General features: G+C 45.6%; 1 protein-coding gene across 1 annotated transcript in view; it reads right to left on the bottom strand.

Annotated features, from left to right (window-relative positions):
• Positions 1-988: 988 nt before the first annotated feature.
• The window catches only part of LOC137525983 (uncharacterized), a 20,887-nt gene continuing 2,529 nt past the window's right edge, over positions 989-19,346 (bottom strand). Inside the window, exons 2-4 of the mRNA XM_068247193.1 lie at positions 16,274-16,568; positions 7,198-7,254; positions 989-1,569 (exon numbers count right to left, since the gene is read on the bottom strand). Of these exons, the coding sequence (XP_068103294.1) occupies positions 989-1,569; positions 7,198-7,254; positions 16,274-16,544 (909 nt within the window). The 5' untranslated portion in view covers positions 16,545-16,568. The remainder of the gene's footprint in view (positions 1,570-7,197; positions 7,255-16,273; positions 16,569-19,346) is intronic.

The following is a 19,346-nucleotide window of genomic DNA, read 5'->3' as shown; positions in this document are numbered from 1 at the left end:
GAGGTTAATATATACAAATATACACATATAGAACCATGCACGGTACAGACGGTAGAATGCAAGATGCAGGTCAGGACAGAATGCAAGTTCAACAACAGATCAGCAGGGGGCCCAGAGGCTTTGGAGGGCCCTCCTCTTTTCTTTCCCCAACCGCCAGTGCAGCTAATTAGCAAAAAAACCTCCCTGTTTGTTTACAAATACCGTGTGCAGGAGCATGTGTTATTTTCTCCTGCTTACAAATGCTGCTTAACAGCGGAACACTCTGCTGCCATTTGCTGGCTCCCAATCATGACCTGCATGGGGTTTGGGGACCAAGGGGCCCCGTGCTACCATTTTTGCAGGGGGACCCTGTTAAGTTTAGTTACACCCCTGTCAGCAGGTACAGGGAAAGATCAGGAACAGGACCAGGGATGTCCAGAGACTCAGGCCAAGCAGTGCAATGTTCTAGCACTGCTGCTGAGTAGGGATTGCCCTGCCTAGGAGAACTCATGGAGAAGCATGTGCTCAGTTTGATCAGCTGATAGATTTGTAAGGTTATGATTTGTTGTGATGACTGGTTTGACACATGATCATCATGACCAGCAAATCAAGGGCTTACAAATCTATCAGCTGATCAAACTGATCACATACTTCTTTGTGAGTTTTCCTAGGCAGAGCCATCCATACTGCTGAATTCTTGAAGCTAAAAATGCCACACTTGCTACATGATGAGGCCAGAGAGCCAGCTCAATACACAGCCCACAGATAGGCCAGAGCAACAAAAGGGCTTTCTCCAGACAGGATTTGGACACCTGCTGGGGGCTTTGGAAGTCCAAGGTAGCCAGAGGCAATACTTCCACCAGCATGCAGAAGCTGTCAGGGTATGCTTCATAATAGGAACATATTAAACAAGGGAGACAGTGTAGAGAAAAAGCAAAAAAAAGTCCAAATTCTTTTTCACTGGATTAAAAAATAAATAAAAACATGTTAAAAAAACAAACACGAAAATTCAAAACATAAGAGGCCATTCAGATTTGGGTGGATTGTCCCGAAGGAGCTGATTGATTGTTTTTTTAATATCTCTTTTTGCCTCTGGGGACAAGAGCCCAAATTTTTTTCTGACTTGTTTCATAATAGCGGTACGCAAGTTCGCAGGAATGGCTCTTTTACCTCCAGAGCCGTCAAAGTTTGTGCATCTTGCCCATATTTTAAATTCTTCAAATGGCACAAAGTACATGAATAAAAGTTTGGCGTATATATGAGCTTTGCCTTTGTGATCCTCCGTCATACTTATAACAGCTTGCTTAGTCAGGGTCTTCAATGTGATATCAGGCAGAGATTCCCCTCTCACTCTTCTGATAGTCAGTTGATTATTAGATATTATGTTACATCCTAAGCCCATATTTAGAGCTTTTCTTGCACATATGGGCTGATAATTGGTTGATTGAGTTAGAGTCAACTCTGTTGCTGAACCTTGTGGTGATGTCCTCTGAGGAGAATAACAGGTATTTTCTTTTCCATGGCATAGTCTCTGGAAGTGATGGTTGGAAGGAGTAGGAAATCCATTTGTGTGGCTTCTCAATGATCTGGCTTTAATGGCAAAGGAAAGAAAATATTTATTCTCATTAGCTGGTAGTTCAAATGACAACATAGCTATCATATTTGTTTTGATTGTCAAGGATAGTCCTGGGTTTCAAACGATTATTGCTGGATTTTAACGAAGTGACTACTGTAGTTTTGCACATAAGTACTTTTCACCCCACCCCCCCAAAGTGAATAAAATAAATAATTAAGACTCTAGATGCATAGATCTGCCCCAGTGTGGCCAAGTTCCGACCTAAAGAAATGGTGAGGTAGATGGGAGTTGGAGATGCTACTAGTCAGGAAGGAGTAGCCAGAATAAGGGCCAGAGACTGCTGTTGCCTCATCACCACCTCCTGGCTACCTACCTACAAGCTTCTTTAGGTAGACACTAGTGTAATGGCTAAAGGGGACCTAAACTCGAAATATGTCACTGCCTCTATAAAAATGAAATACATTTCTCTAACAACTGTAACTAGTACCTAACGTACTCAAAAGTCACTTGTCTTTGTCTGAGGCCACTTCCAGCTTAAGCCACGCCCCCTTTAAAGTGTGCCTCAGTGATTTTATCCTATAGTGCGGAGAGAGCTCTGCCATTCACCTTCTATAATGCCGTGTGCTGCCTATGTGAGTCCCGAGCCAGTCTCTCAACACAAAAGAAGCCAAAAAGCATGTATCTCACAAAGACTGATACCATATGGTTGGAGAAGGCAATGTGATCAGCTGTGTGCAGAGCACTGCAGTTCTGGCAGCTGGGACAGCTCACATCGGGAGTGGTGTACACGCTAGATTCTTGGCAGGGGTAGTCATTGGCTGAATTGCATCCAGCGTGTGTACACGTTTTCCTGACATTAAGGGCCCTACATGTGTGCAGGAGCATAACAATAAATCAGGGCATCCAATGAATTTATGTCTTCCCTTCTCTTGATGTTCACCCTCCCTTCCTATTTTCTCTGTGGTGACTCCCACAACTTGGTGACACATTTGCTCGGGGTTATATAATAAGTACGTCTTTGTATATGCCTTTGTGTACATTGTGTATCTCTGTGGTGGCTTAGTGATGCACTACCTAATTGTGCCTCCCACCTCCTAGTGCACCCCATAAATCTGCCCCAGTTTTCCAATGCAACCCTATGTGTGCTCCCAGTCTCCTTGTGTACCCCTGAAGGTATACCTAGTCTTTCAGTGCATCCCCAAGTGTGTCTTTAGGCTCTCTGTCCACTTACCAAATGTGCCTCCAGCTTCCGAGAGAACCCTTAATGATGGCAATATATGTCCTGCAACAGTTTTCCCAGCCTCCCAGTGCACCCTATAATAGAGTTGTGCTTACTTGAGACATTTTCCAGCCCCTTGCAGTATCTGAGGTCCCTCTGTCTCCTCACAGTCCAACCCTTGTGCTGCTGTTACCCCATGTGCTGTTCTGAGTGTTCTGTGCATGTGCATGCGTTCATACAACTTCCAACTGCGCATGCAAAGAATGCTCTCGTACATGTGTCACAGTCCATGACTGAGCCAGACTTTAGTTGGAGTAATAGCGGCACAACGGAGGGGCCTGGAAGGACACCAAGGGACTTCAGATACTATGGGGGCTGGAAGAAGACCCAGGTAAGTACAACTCCACTTTTTTTCTCCTATGTAAGGTTCACGCTAAAGCACATCTAACGCGAGTGGGATATGGAGACTGACATTTAAGAGTACGTCAAAAAAGGGCGTCGGGAAAAAAGGGCGCGGGGTGTAAACGATAAGCACTAATAGCGTTTATAAAAATTATTGTGCCGTATTTCGTTTAAAAATAATGTTTTACAAATTTATAAATCATTAAATAATGTGTATGAAATCGGCAATTGTGAAAATGTTAATCTTCCCTGTTTCAAAAGTGAAACTTATAATTACGTTTCTTAAAAAAACGATAATATATGTTTAATCGTTGTGATTGTATATTATTGTGAATAACCATCATTTATTGTTTCTTCTTATAATAAAATCTGAAAATATTGTTTAACGATGATATAAATATAACTGAGTTCGTAATAAGTGTGGTAAAACATTAGTAAGTATTACTAAAATTTTACTAAAACTATACCTAACCCTACTCTCACACAGAACCCTCACTGTAGCTACCCCTAACCTCTAGAACCCCTGGTGGTGCCTAAACCTAAGACCCCCCTGGTGGTGCCTAAACCCAAGACCCCCCTGGTGGTGCCTAAACCTTAGACCCCCCTGGTGGTGCCTAAACCAAAGACCCCCCTGGTGGTGGCTAAACCTAAAACCCCCCTGGTGGTGCCTATATCTAAGACCCCCCTGGTGGTGCCTAAACCTAAGACCCCCCTTAGTGATCGCTTTATTGTGTGGAGAATAATGTTTTAAAAACAGTAAAGGATAAAATATATTACAATTTACGTTACGTACTGATCGCTTTATTTTGTGAATAATAATGTTTTACAAACAGTAAGGGATAAAATTTTAATATGTTAACGACAATGATCGTGGGGAAATGTGGAAAACATACATTATCAAAAATGTAATGACAAAACGTTATTTTACGCGAGCGCCCTTTTTTCCCCGTGGGCGCTCTTCAAACGATAATTAATATGGCATTCTATAGCGGCGCCCTTTTTGTCCACATGCCTCATGCGCCTGAATTTACTGTTTCCGACATTTATTTCCTTTTAAACAGTGCCCATTTGTCTGGTAGTCTTGTGGTTCCCTCTCCCCATATATAGACTTCCCTGGTGGTTTAGTGGTACACCTTTATATGCTATTCTATAGTGATCTAGTGGTTAACACCTCCATATAGTTTTCACTGATAATCTTCCTTCTCCCCTTTTATGCAGACTTCCCCAGTGGTTTATACAAGTCCAAGACTTTAGGCTGTCATTGCTAGCAATGTGTTTTCAACCAAGTACTAGAAATTACAAGTATAATTTAAAAAAATTTGAATATTGTGCAAAAGTCCATTTATTTCAGTAATTCAAGTTAAAAGGTGAAACTAATAAATGAAATAGACTCATTACATGCAAAGCAAGATATTTCAAGCCTTTATTTGTTATAAGTTTGAAGATTATGGCTTACAACTTATGAAAACCTCAAAATCACAATCTTAGACCATTAGAATATTATGACAATGTTCAATATTCGAGGCTCAAAGTGTCAGACTCTGATCAGCGAATTCATCCAAACACCTGAAAAGGGTTCCTATGCCATTTATTAGTTTTACCTAATAAGATCAATTACTGAAAGAAATGGACTTTTGCACGAAATTCTAATTTTTTGAGTTTCACCTGTATTTTATTTCCAGTTATTACATTTGTCCAATTACTCTTGAGCCACTGAAATGAAGGGATTAAAAAATGCTTTAATTACCTCACATTTTTATACAATTGTTTTGTTCACCCCACTAAAGCTGAACGTCTAAACTATATCTGAGTTGTTTCATTTAAAATGAATTGTGGTAATGTACAGAATCAGAATTAGGACAAAGATGTCTCTGACCAAATATTTATGGATCTAACCCACAGGTGGTCATTGGGTAGATCATGAAGGACTTCATAGTAGATCCCGATCACACTACATTTTCCATTCTGTACATACAATTGTGCTCTTAAAATTGTACACAGGTACAGTAGATAATTTTGACTAGCTAATTTTAAAAGTAGCTCGCAAGCTGAAAAAGTGTGGGTACCTCTTATCTAACCTAAACTGGTGGTCCCCCTTATGTACTATTCCCTGGTGGTCTAGTCCTATCCCAACTTAAGTACTCATCATCCATGGTATAGTGGTCACCCTCTCCTCCCCCCATAGATTTCCCTGGTTGTCTAATGGACCCCCTTCTATTATATTAAATTCCATGTTGAACTATTGGACCCATACAACTTTACATACATTTCCCTGGTAGCTGAGTGGGCCCTCTTCCCTCATATACATTTCCCTGGTGGTCGAGTGACCCCATTCGTTCTTTAAATAGATTTCCCTGAACGTCTAGTCAACCTCCTTCCCTTTTATAAAATTCCTTGGTGATCTAGGGACCTCTCTCCCCATTTACACACATTTCCCTGATAGTTTAGTGGTCCCCCTCCTTCCCCCATGTAGAGATCAGATGCAAAAAGTGATGCTGGTATGCTGGTGATGTAAGTATTTCACGCATCTCTCCTTGGCTCCAGTGGCACCCTACACTGGGAGTCATCTGGCTACCTATACTGGAGGGGGAACATGTGGCTAGCTATAGCTGGGGGGGGGGGGGCATCTGCTTACTGAAACTTAAGGGGCAATCTGGGTGCCTTCTTTAGGGGGTGCTCTGGCTACCTAGACTAAAAGGTTGGTGACAACTGGATACTTATACTGAGGCAGTAATATCTACCTAATATTGATTTCTAAGGGCACATAGCTACTTCATTATTTTATCCTGAGACAACTAGCCGTTTCACATGCCGGGTACACTCCAGGAAACATTGCGCACGTACCAATCTGGAACGAGTTACATGCCGGGGGACCAGAGTTCATTTATCCTTAAATTGACACACAGCATCACCACTCGGTAGAAGAGTATGACTAGAGAGTAAGCCTAGACCGCTACTTTTGTGCCACTTTGGCTAATAATCGAGTATGTATTATATGTAAAAGCATTCAAACCAATAAACAAGCAGGATGTTCAAGCTTGCCCTGTTTACGTAATCAAAATCTGGGAGTCATGCAAATTTTTTCTGTAAATAAAGTTTTGTAATTGCTTGCATTGACACTATGTATGTGAAAAGATCTGCTGCTAATATGGCTAACTTGGTGCCGAATACCACATGACACCTTCAGACTAGGTCTTGTGACGTCATTGACTCAATGGGGCAGATTTGATTTGGCAGCTCAAAGAGAGCCTGTAGAATATTTTGCAGCTGTATTTAACCTCCTTGGCGGTAACCCCGTGTGTGACACGGGGTAAGCCGCCAGAGGGTGCCGCTCAGGCCCTGCTGGGCCGATTTACATACTTTTTTTTTTGCTACACGCAGCTAGCACTTTGTTAGCTGCATGTGCATAACAATTGCCGCCGCTACCCGCCGATTCGCTGCTATCCGCCGCGTCGCCCCCCCCCAGACCCCTTTCGCTGCCTGGCCAATCAGTGCCAGGCAGCGCTGAGGGGTGCATCGGAACGCCCGCTGACGTCACGACGTCGATGACGTCGGTGACGTCATCGCGATCATCACCATAGCGGCGGGGAAGCCCATACAGGGAATCCCGTTCAGAACGGGATTCCCTGCAGGGTAAAAGCGCTGGCGGCGATCGGAGGGGTGGGAGGGATAGCGAAGTGAGGGGGGAAGCATGTAGCTAGCGCTAGGCTAGATACATGCTTAAAAAAAAAAAAAAGTGCTGCGCTGCCCCCTGGCGGATTTATTGTACCGCCAGGGAGGTTAATGTCTAGGCCAAGCATGGGCAAACTCGGCCTTCCAGCTGTTACAGAAGTACAAGTCCCACAATGCATTTGCCTTTATGAGTCATGACTGTGGCTGTCAGACTCCTGCTATGCATTGTGGGACTTGTAGTTCCTTAACAGCTGAAGGGCCAAGTTTGCCCATGCCTGATATAGGCTGATCAGTGCATGTTTCTCTTTTATGAGATTTGCAACTAAAATATCCTACACATCCTTCTTACCTTTTTTTCGTCTTTTTCTTGGTGTCTTCTCTATGATGTTCATCTCATCATCTTCATCTGAAAAAAGAGATGGTGGTAGTTTAACATTGTGAATTCTAAATAGCAAGCATTCTGAAGCCACATTCGTGCACAAATTGCTTTCTGCAGTTCCTCACTGAATGTAATATAAGTTACGGCAAGTGCAGAAAGTTAAAAGCCTCTTTTATATCTAGAGTTGTCCTAAGCCAGGCATGTGCAAACTTGGCCCTCCAGCTGTTAAGGAACTACAAGTCCCACAATGCATTGCAGGAGTCTGACAGCCACAGTCATGACTCATAAAGGCAAATGCATTGTGGAACTTGTAGTTCCTTAACAGCTGGAGGGCCAAGTTTGCCCATGCCTGTCCTAAGCTGACCTCTAGGCTCTCTCCCACTCTTTATAGCAGTCTCTGAATGTAAAAAAAAAAATGCTACCCTGCAGATAACCACCCCCTTTCTGTTGCTAGTAGGGATGCTCATTTGGATTCTGCAGAAATGAAATTTCCACATTTCTGATCATAAATCGGCAATTCCGTTCGGAACGCTAAAATTGGAAGACGGATATCTGTGGAAATCCACAATTACCGCAGCTGGGTAATTTTAGTCCGATCACAGAACTCACAAGTATTGGATCAATCAGAGGATGCAGAGTCAACTCAAAAGTATTTGGCCAATCAGAGAATGAAAAAAATGGCCAAAAAAAGACTTCTCGGAAATGGAAGCAGAAATCAGAAATCCACAGAATTGGTAATCGGCATTGATGGAAATCGGAATTTCCTTGGAATCGGAAATCTGCATTTCCAACCATCCCTACTAGTACTGGATGTGATGCAGCAATTGACCCAGAGTGCACTGTAGGAGGTCATGATGTAGTGCAAGAGCAAAGAAGATCACTCTGACCAGACTAAAATAGGTAAATGCTGAATTTCGTACATGCAACCATTACTGAGGAATTAGCATAACTCATCCATTTATGGCTTGGTTTCTCCTTTTTTAAGTGTGTGCCATTTTATATATAAATATAATTATTCTTTATGAACTTAGCACAAAATAGACCCATAGAGATAAGGCAGATAACATTAGGTCCTGGTTATCAAGCATCAAGTCTGGGGACTTTGCTATTGTAATGTTAGAGAATTGTTTACCATGACAGTAATGTGTCTCTCTCATTTTCTCACTATTACCAGTTAAACTTGCAGCTGGTGCTTTGAAAAATACATCAAATGTATCAATATTTTAACATTTTTTTTAACTTCTGTAATTACATTGGTCACATATGATACAATAAAATGACACATTTCCCTTAAAACAGAAGATAAGTTCTAACCATTATTTCTAGCACATGTTGAAGAAGATACCGGTAAGCACTGCCCATTAAATCTTAGCAGCTCCTGGCTTCAAATAGCTGAAACGGCTGCCATGTTTGAGAAGTTCACCTCCCTGCTACCTTTTCGCTGCCATTATCCAGGGTTTGGTGTGATATTCTTCAAGTGTGACTAATGTTTTCTGTTTGAAGTACAGGGGGGAAGACTCATCTCCCCACAGTATGCTTGATGAGTTTGTTTGTGGGTATTTAAGTCTAATTACGTGACTTCTTATCTGCCTTCCATCATCTGTTGTCAGTCTGTCCATGCTCCATGCGGACCAGGAAGTAGAGGGATTCTGCTTGTTTAACCCTTTAATGTAAAAATTTGAGGTAAAATGTTTTTTTTTTTTTTTAGAAATGAACCACATTGTTAGCATGTGTTTTTAATTTGCTATAGAGCTGCCCTGGGAGTTAAAAATGATGCTCGGTTCCCTTTAAGCCTATGTCTACAAATTGTATTTGTCACTGGAGCCCTTGTGGCTGACCGCACTTAGCCTTCTAAACGGTGCCAGCGCACGGATCGTGCGAACTCTGGTCGCAGTCAATGCGCAGGAACCGTTAAGAATTAGCCGCAGACAACTCAGAAGGGAGCCTGTGAGACACGGGTGATTACCACTTCACCCACTGGTTCAGAGTAAACTGCCACCACCGCGGTTATCATGGGACCGTGGGGCCCACTAACTGACTGACTAATCCTGCGAATAAAACGGTTAAACACACGATATTCTGTCTAGCCAACAACAAACAAACAGTAGCGTATCTTCAGAGACCCGGGATCATTTCTGTGTGTGCTGATAAGCAGGGTAGCGGAAAGTGAATGACTTGGAGAAAGTCGTTTATTCACGCAATATAAATAATTAATATATACAGACAATTATTAAAAATCACAATTATTAAGACAGTAATAGCCAGTATGAAAAATAAAAGAAGGGAGAAAAATACTTAGTTCCTGGAAAGATGTCCTTATTGTGGGAAGAATCATAAAGTTCTTGGTTTCAAAGTCCAGAGTTCAGAGTTCAGACCAGGTGGATGCCAGCATATCCTCAAGCTGGCATCTGATGAGTGCAAGATGGTTCAGTGTGGAGGACACTGAGTTTGGGTCCTCAGCCATTCTTATGCCCCTGCTTCAGTAGGAGGGAGTGAGGGCGGGGAGCCATACACCCCCTTCAAAGATGAGATGAGCCCTCCCCTTGTACTGGGGCTAGAAATCATATCTACCCATATATGGGCTCTATCTCACAGAACCGTACAGGTCAGGGCAGATTTATTAACATTTTCAGGTCTGTCTCGATTTACCCAGCGCCCTGATACCAGACATGAGGGGTGGGACCCCTGTGGTATCATCAGGGCCTTTTCAAACTGCCTAACTGGCAGTCCTTACCTCAGAATGTTCTGAAACTTCCTCAGAACCAGCACCGGGGCTCATGCTACACTTCCCCCACGTTTGGTGAAGCTGCCATCTCAGGAACCCCAGAAATATGACAGATCTGGGAAGTTATGGATTTGCTATGAGACTCAGGTTATTCCCAGGCAAAGGCTCTTTGAAGATTGGAGCAGCCAGCGAGGTGTCGCCTCCCCTGCTGGGAATGAGCCAGTGGGTCTGGCTTTTAGCCCAACTAGAGTGCTCCTGCCATGGTGCTTGTCACCTTATACCTGATGGATGGGCCATCAGCACAGCTTGAAGCCAGGGACTCTCTGGGGCAGATTAGGCTCAGGCTCATTAGCATATCAAAAGAGCCATCCAGCCTTTGGAATGGTGCTCTCTTTGCTAAGAAAAGGACTTCAGCTGTCCCTACACACTCAACCCAGATTGTACCGTTTTGAAGCGCAATCGATGCAGGAATCGAGTGCGATCGTTCTTTTCTTCACGGGCGGTTCCAGGACGCGCCTGCGTCCCCGCAATCGTCCGTGACAGCCCTCCCCCTTGTCCGTGGCTTAGCCACTCATCCGCAAGATGTGTGGCGGCGCCGCTAACCTGGCTGACGGGCCTCGAGTTGCCGGTACGGCGGGAAAACCTATTGGAGCCTGTGGCTCGGTTCCCCTGGACCGGTCGCGATCTGCTACCCTCAGGGTTGACCCAACATGGACCGTTCTGGACAGGGCGTTTGCGCCACTGCAGTCGGACGTGGTGTCTGCCGGGACTGCTGACAACGGGCAGTGGGTTGGTTAGGTCAACAGCCAGCCCACGCAGGGTTCCCCTGCTGAGTGGCTGTGGACCTAAGGGAACCCCGCGGGAATCCCTGGACCTTCCCAGCTCCTGACAGACGGCACATGCCCTGCAGTAGTTGGCTACATCCCTGTTCATCCGGGGCCAATAAAACTGTTTCCGAATACCGGCGAGTGTCTTGCGGACACCCGAGTGCCCTGTCAGAGGATTACCATGTGCGGATTTCAGCACATGTCCCCTGAACGCACTCGGGACCACAAGCCACTTGGTATCCGCGTGGGATCTACCTGTAGGGGGCTGTACAGACTCACTGTACAGTCTCCCACCTTCCCAGTACACCTTGAAAGCGGCCCCGTCTGCGAGGGGCTCAGCGGCTTGCTGCCTGAGCACCTCCAGGCTTGGGTCACTTTGTAGTGCGGCTGAGAATATGGCACTGTCAGTTTCAGCCAACTGGCTCATGTTACACGAGGCCAGCGGCTGAAAGGTCTCATCCCTGCGGTCAGAGGAGGGGGAGGAGGCCGGAACCCCCTCCACCTGTTCTGAGCTCGGGTTCTGAGCAGTGCAGCTGCGCGGTACTGCTAGCACAGGTACACTGTCAGAATGGCACAGACGGGCATTACTCAAATCATCATTGCATGCAGTAATGACATTGACAGGTATAGACATTTTTTCATTACAGACAGGTTGTACAAGAAACTCAGGTACAGTTACAGCATCATCACAACAGACAGCCTGTACATCAAACTCAGGTGCCTTTGAAGCAGGCACTATTGAACCTGGTACCCTTGAACTGGGCACATTCAACCCACCTCCCCCTGGTGCTCCCCCAAGTGTATAAAGTACCTGGTGGTGGGTGGAGAGTCCGTCTCCTTCCGTGAGCGACAAGGCGGTCGTGGCAGGTTCATAGTAGGACACAAGCTTGCCCAAATCAGTCCCCAGCAACACAGGGACTGGGAGATCCTTCATAACCCCAACAACCCTTTCGTGGACCCCTCCCACTCCCCAATCCAGCTTCACTCTTGCGTGGGCTATGTGGAAAAGGGTGCCCTCTACTCCAGTAAGGGCAAGGGATCGGCTGGAGCTGATGCTCTCCTTTGGTACAAGGTGTGAGTGAACTAACGTGATGTCAGCTCCGGTGTCTCGGAATCCGGTGACAACTTTGCCGTTCACTCTAACAAGTTGCTGCTGGTCGGTTCGGTCGCGGATTTCCTTTCCGCGGGCAAACAGGACACAATCTGATGATCCAGGCTGTGGTTCGCTGGCGGGCTGCCTCTGCTGTGGGTGAGGTGCAGGTGATGCAGATGATCCAGGTGCTGGTGGTGTCTGTCTCCGCTCCGGGCAGTCGAACTTCATGTGTCCGGGCTGGCGGCAGTAGTGACAGGTGACGTCTCCAGGCGCTGCAGGCCTGGGTGCAGCAGCTGCGCTGGGTGGCCTCTGTGGCGGACGGCTCACAGGGGCAGGAGGGTCTGCCGAGGTATTGGGCTGACCTCCTCTCCAGCTGGATGGGACAGTTCTGCGGGTATCAGCCACCCGGGTAGTTGCAAAAGTCTCAGCAAGGTCTGCAGCGACAGTGGCTGAAGCCGGCCTGCGTTCTAACACAAACTGTCGTACATCAGCAGGGCAAATGTTCAGAAATTGTTCCAGGACTATCAAGTCCTCCAGGACATCATAAGACCCTTTGGTGAGGCCTAGTGTCCACTGGCGGAGTGTGGTGAGCAAGCTGCTGGCCACATCTCGGTACGAATCAGAAGGCTTTTTCTGCCAGGCCCTGAACTTTTTCCGATAGGCTTCTGGCGTCAGCTGGTACTTAGTAATGATAGCGTCCTTTATAGCAGCATAATCATTATCCTTCTCCGCAGGCAATTCTGCGAAGGCATCAAGCGCTTTGTAGCGCAGCAACGGTGTCAGATGTCTGGCCCACTGGTCTTGGGACAGACGATACTGACGGCATGCTTTTTCAAAAGACCGCAAAAACAAGTCAATGTCTGTGTCTTTTTCAATATTAGCAAATTTAAATTTTGCACTTACGGGTGGTGCAGCTCCTTCAGCAGGGAGGCTGGGCGGTGAACTCCGGCTGGCCTGTTGCACTTTTGCCATGTTTAGCTCATGCTGTCGTTGGCGCTCCCGTTCTCGCTCAGCGGCTGCAGCAGCAGCGGCTTGCCGCTCCCGTTCCTCCCGCATTTGGCGCTCCTCACGCATGTACTGCAGGTACTTGTCCAGGTCAGTGTCCATCAGCTTTTGTAATGCCTGCTGCATTAGCGGATCAGTACAAACGGACAGTCCAGTACTGGCCGGTTCCGGGCGAGTACTGTCAGAAACTCTGGGATTGGGGTCCACACTGACATTCTCCGGCGTAACTGTTGATGCAGGGCCCTCAGGATGCACAACCTCTGTACGGTCAGGAGTCTCAGTCTCTGGTTCCCCTCGATTGTCAGATGGGCTGGTATCCACTTCAGCGGACACTCCCGGCTCCCGCAGTTGCTGGGTATCCCATTGAAACAATTCTGTTACCAGGTCCTGTTGTTTCTTGCGGCCGACATCAATGCCTCTCTCTTGGCAAAGATTTTGCAGGTCCGCCAGGCCCATTTTCTTGTAGTTCCCGGACATTTCCATGCCAAATAAAATAAAACTTTTGGGGAGGGGTACTGGCTACACAGTCTCTCTGTATATATAAAAAATATATTGCCTTCCAGCTACACCAACGAATTAGTTCGTTTCTCGATAGCGCTAGCGCTATCGCAGATACTTTCAGCACAACACAGGTCCCAACCGCTGCCTAACACTGTCACTGGAGCCCTTGTGGCTGACCGCACTTAGCCTTCTAAACGGTGCCAGCGCACGGATCGTGCGAACTCTGGTCGCAGTCAATGCGCAGGAACCGTTAAGAATTAGCCGCAGACAACTCAGAAGGGAGCCTGTGAGACACGGGTGATTACCACTTCACCCACTGGTTCAGAGTAAACTGCCACCACCGCGGTTATCATGGGACCGTGGGGCCCACTAACTGACTGACTAATCCTGCGAATAAAACGGTTAAACACACGATATTCTGTCTAGCCAACAACAAACAAACAGTAGCGTATCTTCAGAGACCCGGGATCATTTCTGTGTGTGCTGATAAGCAGGGTAGCGGAAAGTGAATGACTTGGAGAAAGTCGTTTATTCACGCAATATAAATAATTAATATATACAGACAATTATTAAAAATCACAATTATTAAGACAGTAATAGCCAGTATGAAAAATAAAAGAAGGGAGAAAAATACTTAGTTCCTGGAAAGATGTCCTTATTGTGGGAAGAATCATAAAGTTCTTGGTTTCAAAGTCCAGAGTTCAGAGTTCAGACCAGGTGGATGCCAGCATATCCTCAAGCTGGCATCTGATGAGTGCAAGATGGTTCAGTGTGGAGGACACTGAGTTTGGGTCCTCAGCCATTCTTATGCCCCTGCTTCAGTAGGAGGGAGTGAGGGCGGGGAGCCATACACCCCCTTCAAAGATGAGATGAGCCCTCCCCTTGTACTGGGGCTAGAAATCATATCTACCCATATATGGGCTCTATCTCACAGAACCGTACAGGTCAGGGCAGATTTATTAACATTTTCAGGTCTGTCTCGATTTACCCAGCGCCCTGATACCAGACATGAGGGGTGGGACCCCTGTGGTATCATCAGGGCCTTTTCAAACTGCCTAACTGGCAGTCCTTACCTCAGAATGTTCTGAAACTTCCTCAGAACCAGCACCGGGGCTCATGCTACACTTCCCCCACGTTTGGTGAAGCTGCCATCTCAGGAACCCCAGAAATATGACAGATCTGGGAAGTTATGGATTTGCTATGAGACTCAGGTTATTCCCAGGCAAAGGCTCTTTGAAGTTTGGAGCAGCCAGCGAGGTGTCGCCTCCCCTGCTGGGAATGAGCCAGTGGGTCTGGCTTTTAGCCCAACTAGAGTGCTCCTGCCATGGTGCTTGTCACCTTATACCTGATGGATGGGCCATCAGCACAGCTTGAAGCCAGGGACTCTCTGGGGCAGATTAGGCTCAGGCTCATTAGCGTATCAAAAGAGCCATCCAGCCTTTGGAATGGTGCTCTCTTTGCTAAGAAAAGGACTTCAGCTGTCCCTACACACTCAACCCAGATTGTACCGTTTTGAAGCGCAATCGATGCAGGAATCGAGTGCGATCGTTCTTTTCTTCACGGGCGGTTCCAGGACGCGCCTGCGGCCCCGCAATCGTCCGTGACAGTATTATTATTTTTTACCTATCACTTTCCTCCCCACCTAAACCAGGCAACCTGTGCGCTCTCAATCTGACCAAGGTCAAGAGGTGGCATTTGGTACATGGATTGCTACTTCATGGTGGAGTAGTCATTAAATAGCAAGACTTTAGTTGTTATCAATCTATGAATGGATAACTTAAGGTAAAAGGACCATTACATAACAAAAAAGCACTAGCTATGCAGAACTAAGTACTGCTATGATACAGAAGTTCTCAGGTTGTCATTCACCAACTGCCAGTAAAATGACTATGCACAGATAGTGTTTGCACACTGAAGGTCCAAACGGACCAGCCCTGTGGGTACGTATGAAAAGACTGGTATCTTTATTTGTGAAATACATTTCTGTGAGACCAAGATTGCCCGTGTAAGGACACCTCAGTAAACACACTGTCTTATTTCATATGCGAGCAGGTATATGTATAAAGTATGAAGGGGTTTTCGTTTTCCGACGCCTAGGGTTTGTGTTAAAGAGAATCTGTATTGTTAAAATCGCACAAAAGTAAACATACCAGTGTGTTAGGGGACATCTCCTATTACCCTCTGTCACAATTTCGCCGCTCCCCGCCACATTAAAAGTGATTAAAAACAGTTTTAAAAAGTTTGTTTATAAACAAACAAAATGGCCACCAAAACAGGAAGTAGGTTGATGTACAGTATGTCCACACATAGAAAATACATCCATACACAAGCAGGCTGTATACAGCCTTCCTTTTGAATCTCAAGAGATCATTTGTGTGTTTCTTTCCCCCTGTTCTCATGCACTGAAGTTTCAGACTGCTCGTTTCTTCCTGCAAATAGCTTTGCCCTTGTCTGTAATTCTTCAGTATGTGAAAGCCCAGCCAGCTCAGAGGACGATTTATCCAGCTTGTAAAAGATAAGAGAGAAGAGAGAAGCTACCCTAATCTAAATAATACACAGGCAGTGTGCATAGAGGGGCCTGGAAGGGGGAGTTCATAGCAGAACCACAACACTGAAGAACTTGGCAGCCTTCCAGACACAGGCCGACAAGTCTGACAGGGGAAAGATACATTGATTTATTACAGAGACTGTTATAGTAGAAAGTGCTGCAGTAAGGCAGAACACATTAGAATAGCTTTTGGAACTTGTAGGATGATAAAAAACAGGATGCAATTTTTGTTACGGAGTCTCTTTAAAGATATTTATATTGATTAGGTGAAAGATTAGATGATGCTTCCTGAATTATTTAAAAGAATAATTGAATAAACCCCAAAAATTGGTCCATATTTTCTTTACCTTCAAACTTTTCTTGAAGTTCTGCACTCACTTGGCGCTCATTAATATCATGCAGGGCTCTCACTACTATCTCAGGCCCATCTTGGATGGTATAATGGCTGATGATAAGATCCACCACTCCTTCCGCATCTTTATCTTCCAGATCACTTAACGGAATCTTATTGTGTTTAGGGAGATCAATTTCAGAAAGCTTCCGCTTTAAGGATTTTAAGGATTTTTCAGAGATGTCTTTCAGGGCTTGTCGGAGGATGTCTTTAATCACTCCTGCCATTGGGACTGATGGTACAAGATGTCACTGTTATAAATAATAAAAAAAATACATGTAAAAATATCTCAAAATAGAAGCCTGGCAAATACTTTTTCCATCATTATTTGAATAGGGACGAGTCAGAAGAACCTCCATTAGATTAACACCCCTTCCTGTTTACACTGGATATGTGCAGGATGGATTGCTTACTCCCTTTTATAATGAACTACCTTCCTACCGCATCATGCTGATGGGCGTGAACGTGGCGGCAGCCCCTGGACTGCCTAACCCCAATTGACATCAAGTCCTGGGGTGGGGTTTTGCAGGCGATCACGCATGGATCTCAGCTTCAATGACGGAGCATTTGCTGCTAGGAGACTGTTAGGCGGCGAAACCGCCATCTATTTACTGTGTACAGCGCTGCGATCTACGGAAGCGTTGTACTGGGGCTGTCCCCCTGGGAGGCACAGAGAGCGATCGGCTCTCATAGGCTGATGTCTATGAAAGCCGATTGCTGGGATTGGTTGGCGGGGGAGGGAGGGGTTAAAAAAACAAATAATAGTAAAATGTATTTAAAAAATAAATAAATATTGATAAAAAAATAAACAAACACCCCAGCAGAGATCAGAGCCCACCAACAGAAAGCTCTGTTGGTGGGCAGAAAAGGGGGGGATCCCTTGTGTGCTGAGTTGTACCACCCTGCAGCGAGGCCTTAAAGCTGCAGTTGCCTAAATTGTAAAAAATAGCCTGGTCACTGGGGGGGTGTAAGCCTACAGTCCTCAAGTGGTTAAAGCGATCCGAGATGGAAAACTAACTATAACAAGTAACTTGTTTATATATCTTATCTAAAGTTTAGATGGTTTACACAGCAAATATAGCTTCAAACAGTTTTAATAGAATATGATTATTTATTCCTGTGATACAATGACAGCAGCCATGTTGTTTGTAAACATTACAAAGAGGCAGGCGTATCTGTATTTTAAGCCATCAGCCTAATTCCCTCTCCTCCTCCCTCCTCCCCTCTGCCTCTGAAATCAATGGCTAGTAACACCTCCCCCTCCTCCTGCCCAGACTGAGCTCCCATGAGCCCTTGCTACTGCCAAGGCTCTCTGAAAATCTGTGGGTGTGGCTCTTTTAGTTTATAGGGAATTAGAGTATTTAAACAAAAAAGTATTTAGCTTGAGGAATGCTCTATAAACAATAGGAAAGGAACACAATTATGCAATGTGTAAAAGTTCACCTCGGATCCACTTTAAGTAAGGTTAATAAATAATGGATTTAAAAATTTGGCTGCCAATTATGCATTATGAGTAGGGTCTCTGTTACTGATGATAATATGTGACTATTGATATGACAGGCTTCTGCATCTGTGGCAATGGTATTACATATGTGGGGCTATATAAGGAAAATGATGCTGGGGATACCTTATAGTGAATGATGTTGTAAATAGCAATGACTGCTGTGCCATCCAGAGCTGAAGTAAACAAGCCAAGCTGAATGTTTTTTTGCAGAGACTGCCCATGTAGGGGTGGGAAGGACATTAACCTCCTTGCCGGTTATCCCGAGCTCAGCTCGGGGTAACCTGCGCAGGAGGATTTCTCAGGCCCCGCTAGGCCGATTTGAATAATATTTTTTAATTGTACGCAGCTAGCACTTTGCTAGCTGCGTGCATATTTCGATCGCCGCCGCTCACCGCCGATTCGCCGCTACCCACCGCGCCGCCCCCCCTCCAGACCCCTTGCGCAGCCTGGCCAATCAGTGCCAGGCAGCGCTGAGGGGTGGATCAGGATTCCCTCTGAGGTCCCGACGTCCATGACGTCGGTGACGTCATCCCGCCCCGTCGCCATGGAACTGGACGGGATTTCCTGGGATTTCCTGCTTTCAGAGAGCACCGGCGGTGATCGGCTTAGGTAGGGGGATGCCGCTTATCAGCGGCTATCATGTAGTGAGCCCTGGGCTCGCTACATGATTTAAAAAAAAATATTTTTTTTTCAAAGTGCTGCGCCGCCCCCTTGCCGACACAATTGTAATGGCAAGGGGGTTAAGGGCAGGCCGGCCAATCCCACACCATTCACACCCTGACAAAGTCTGCAAGGAGGCGGACCTAACGGGTTGGGGTTTTGTTCCGCAGTCTTGCTAGCAATTGGCTGCCTGCTGGGTAATGTGTCTGGCCACGTGTGTGTCTGCTCCCCAGCGTGTTGGCATGCTATCGGCCACAGGGATCAATTGAGATCTCACTAGTTGGGGTACACTGAAGATAACACAGTAAGAGAAGTTGGTATCGCTGGGAGTGGATGAGAGCTGCATGTACCCCAATCCACCAAAATTTACTGAAGGAAGATTGGTGAGGCTATTATAGCTGACATACCCGCTGATTTCTAGAACAACTGAACTGGAAGGGATATAGAGGTTGACAAATTTATTTCAACAATTTAAATATCAGTTGCCTGGAATCCTGCTGATCTTTTATGCATTAGTAGTGTCTGAATCGCACACCTGAAACAAGCATGCGGCTAATCCAGTCAAATGTAAGTCAAACATCTGATCTGCATGCTTGTTCAGGGTCTATGGGTAATGATATTAGAATCAAGGGATCAGCAGGTCAGGAAAGCAATTTGCAGAGTTTAAAAGAAAATAAATATGGCAGCCTCCATTGCACTCTCACTTCAGTTGTCCTTTAGAATATTTTTAGTTACATTGTTGTACTCCAAAACATGGGACTCTTCAGGCAATAAAGCACCCATTCAAGCAGGAGCAGCTTTTTGAAGTTACTAGCGAATGGAGACGCTACGCTCGCTTGGAACTTCAAAAAACTTTTTTTTATTG

The sequence above is a fragment of the Hyperolius riggenbachi genome, chromosome 7 (assembly GCF_040937935.1).
Source record: "Hyperolius riggenbachi isolate aHypRig1 chromosome 7, aHypRig1.pri, whole genome shotgun sequence".
In the NCBI taxonomy this organism is placed as follows: domain Eukaryota; kingdom Metazoa; phylum Chordata; class Amphibia; order Anura; family Hyperoliidae; genus Hyperolius; species Hyperolius riggenbachi.
The sequence above is the reverse complement of the archived record's forward strand: the minus strand, read 5'-3'. Positions and strand labels throughout refer to the sequence as shown.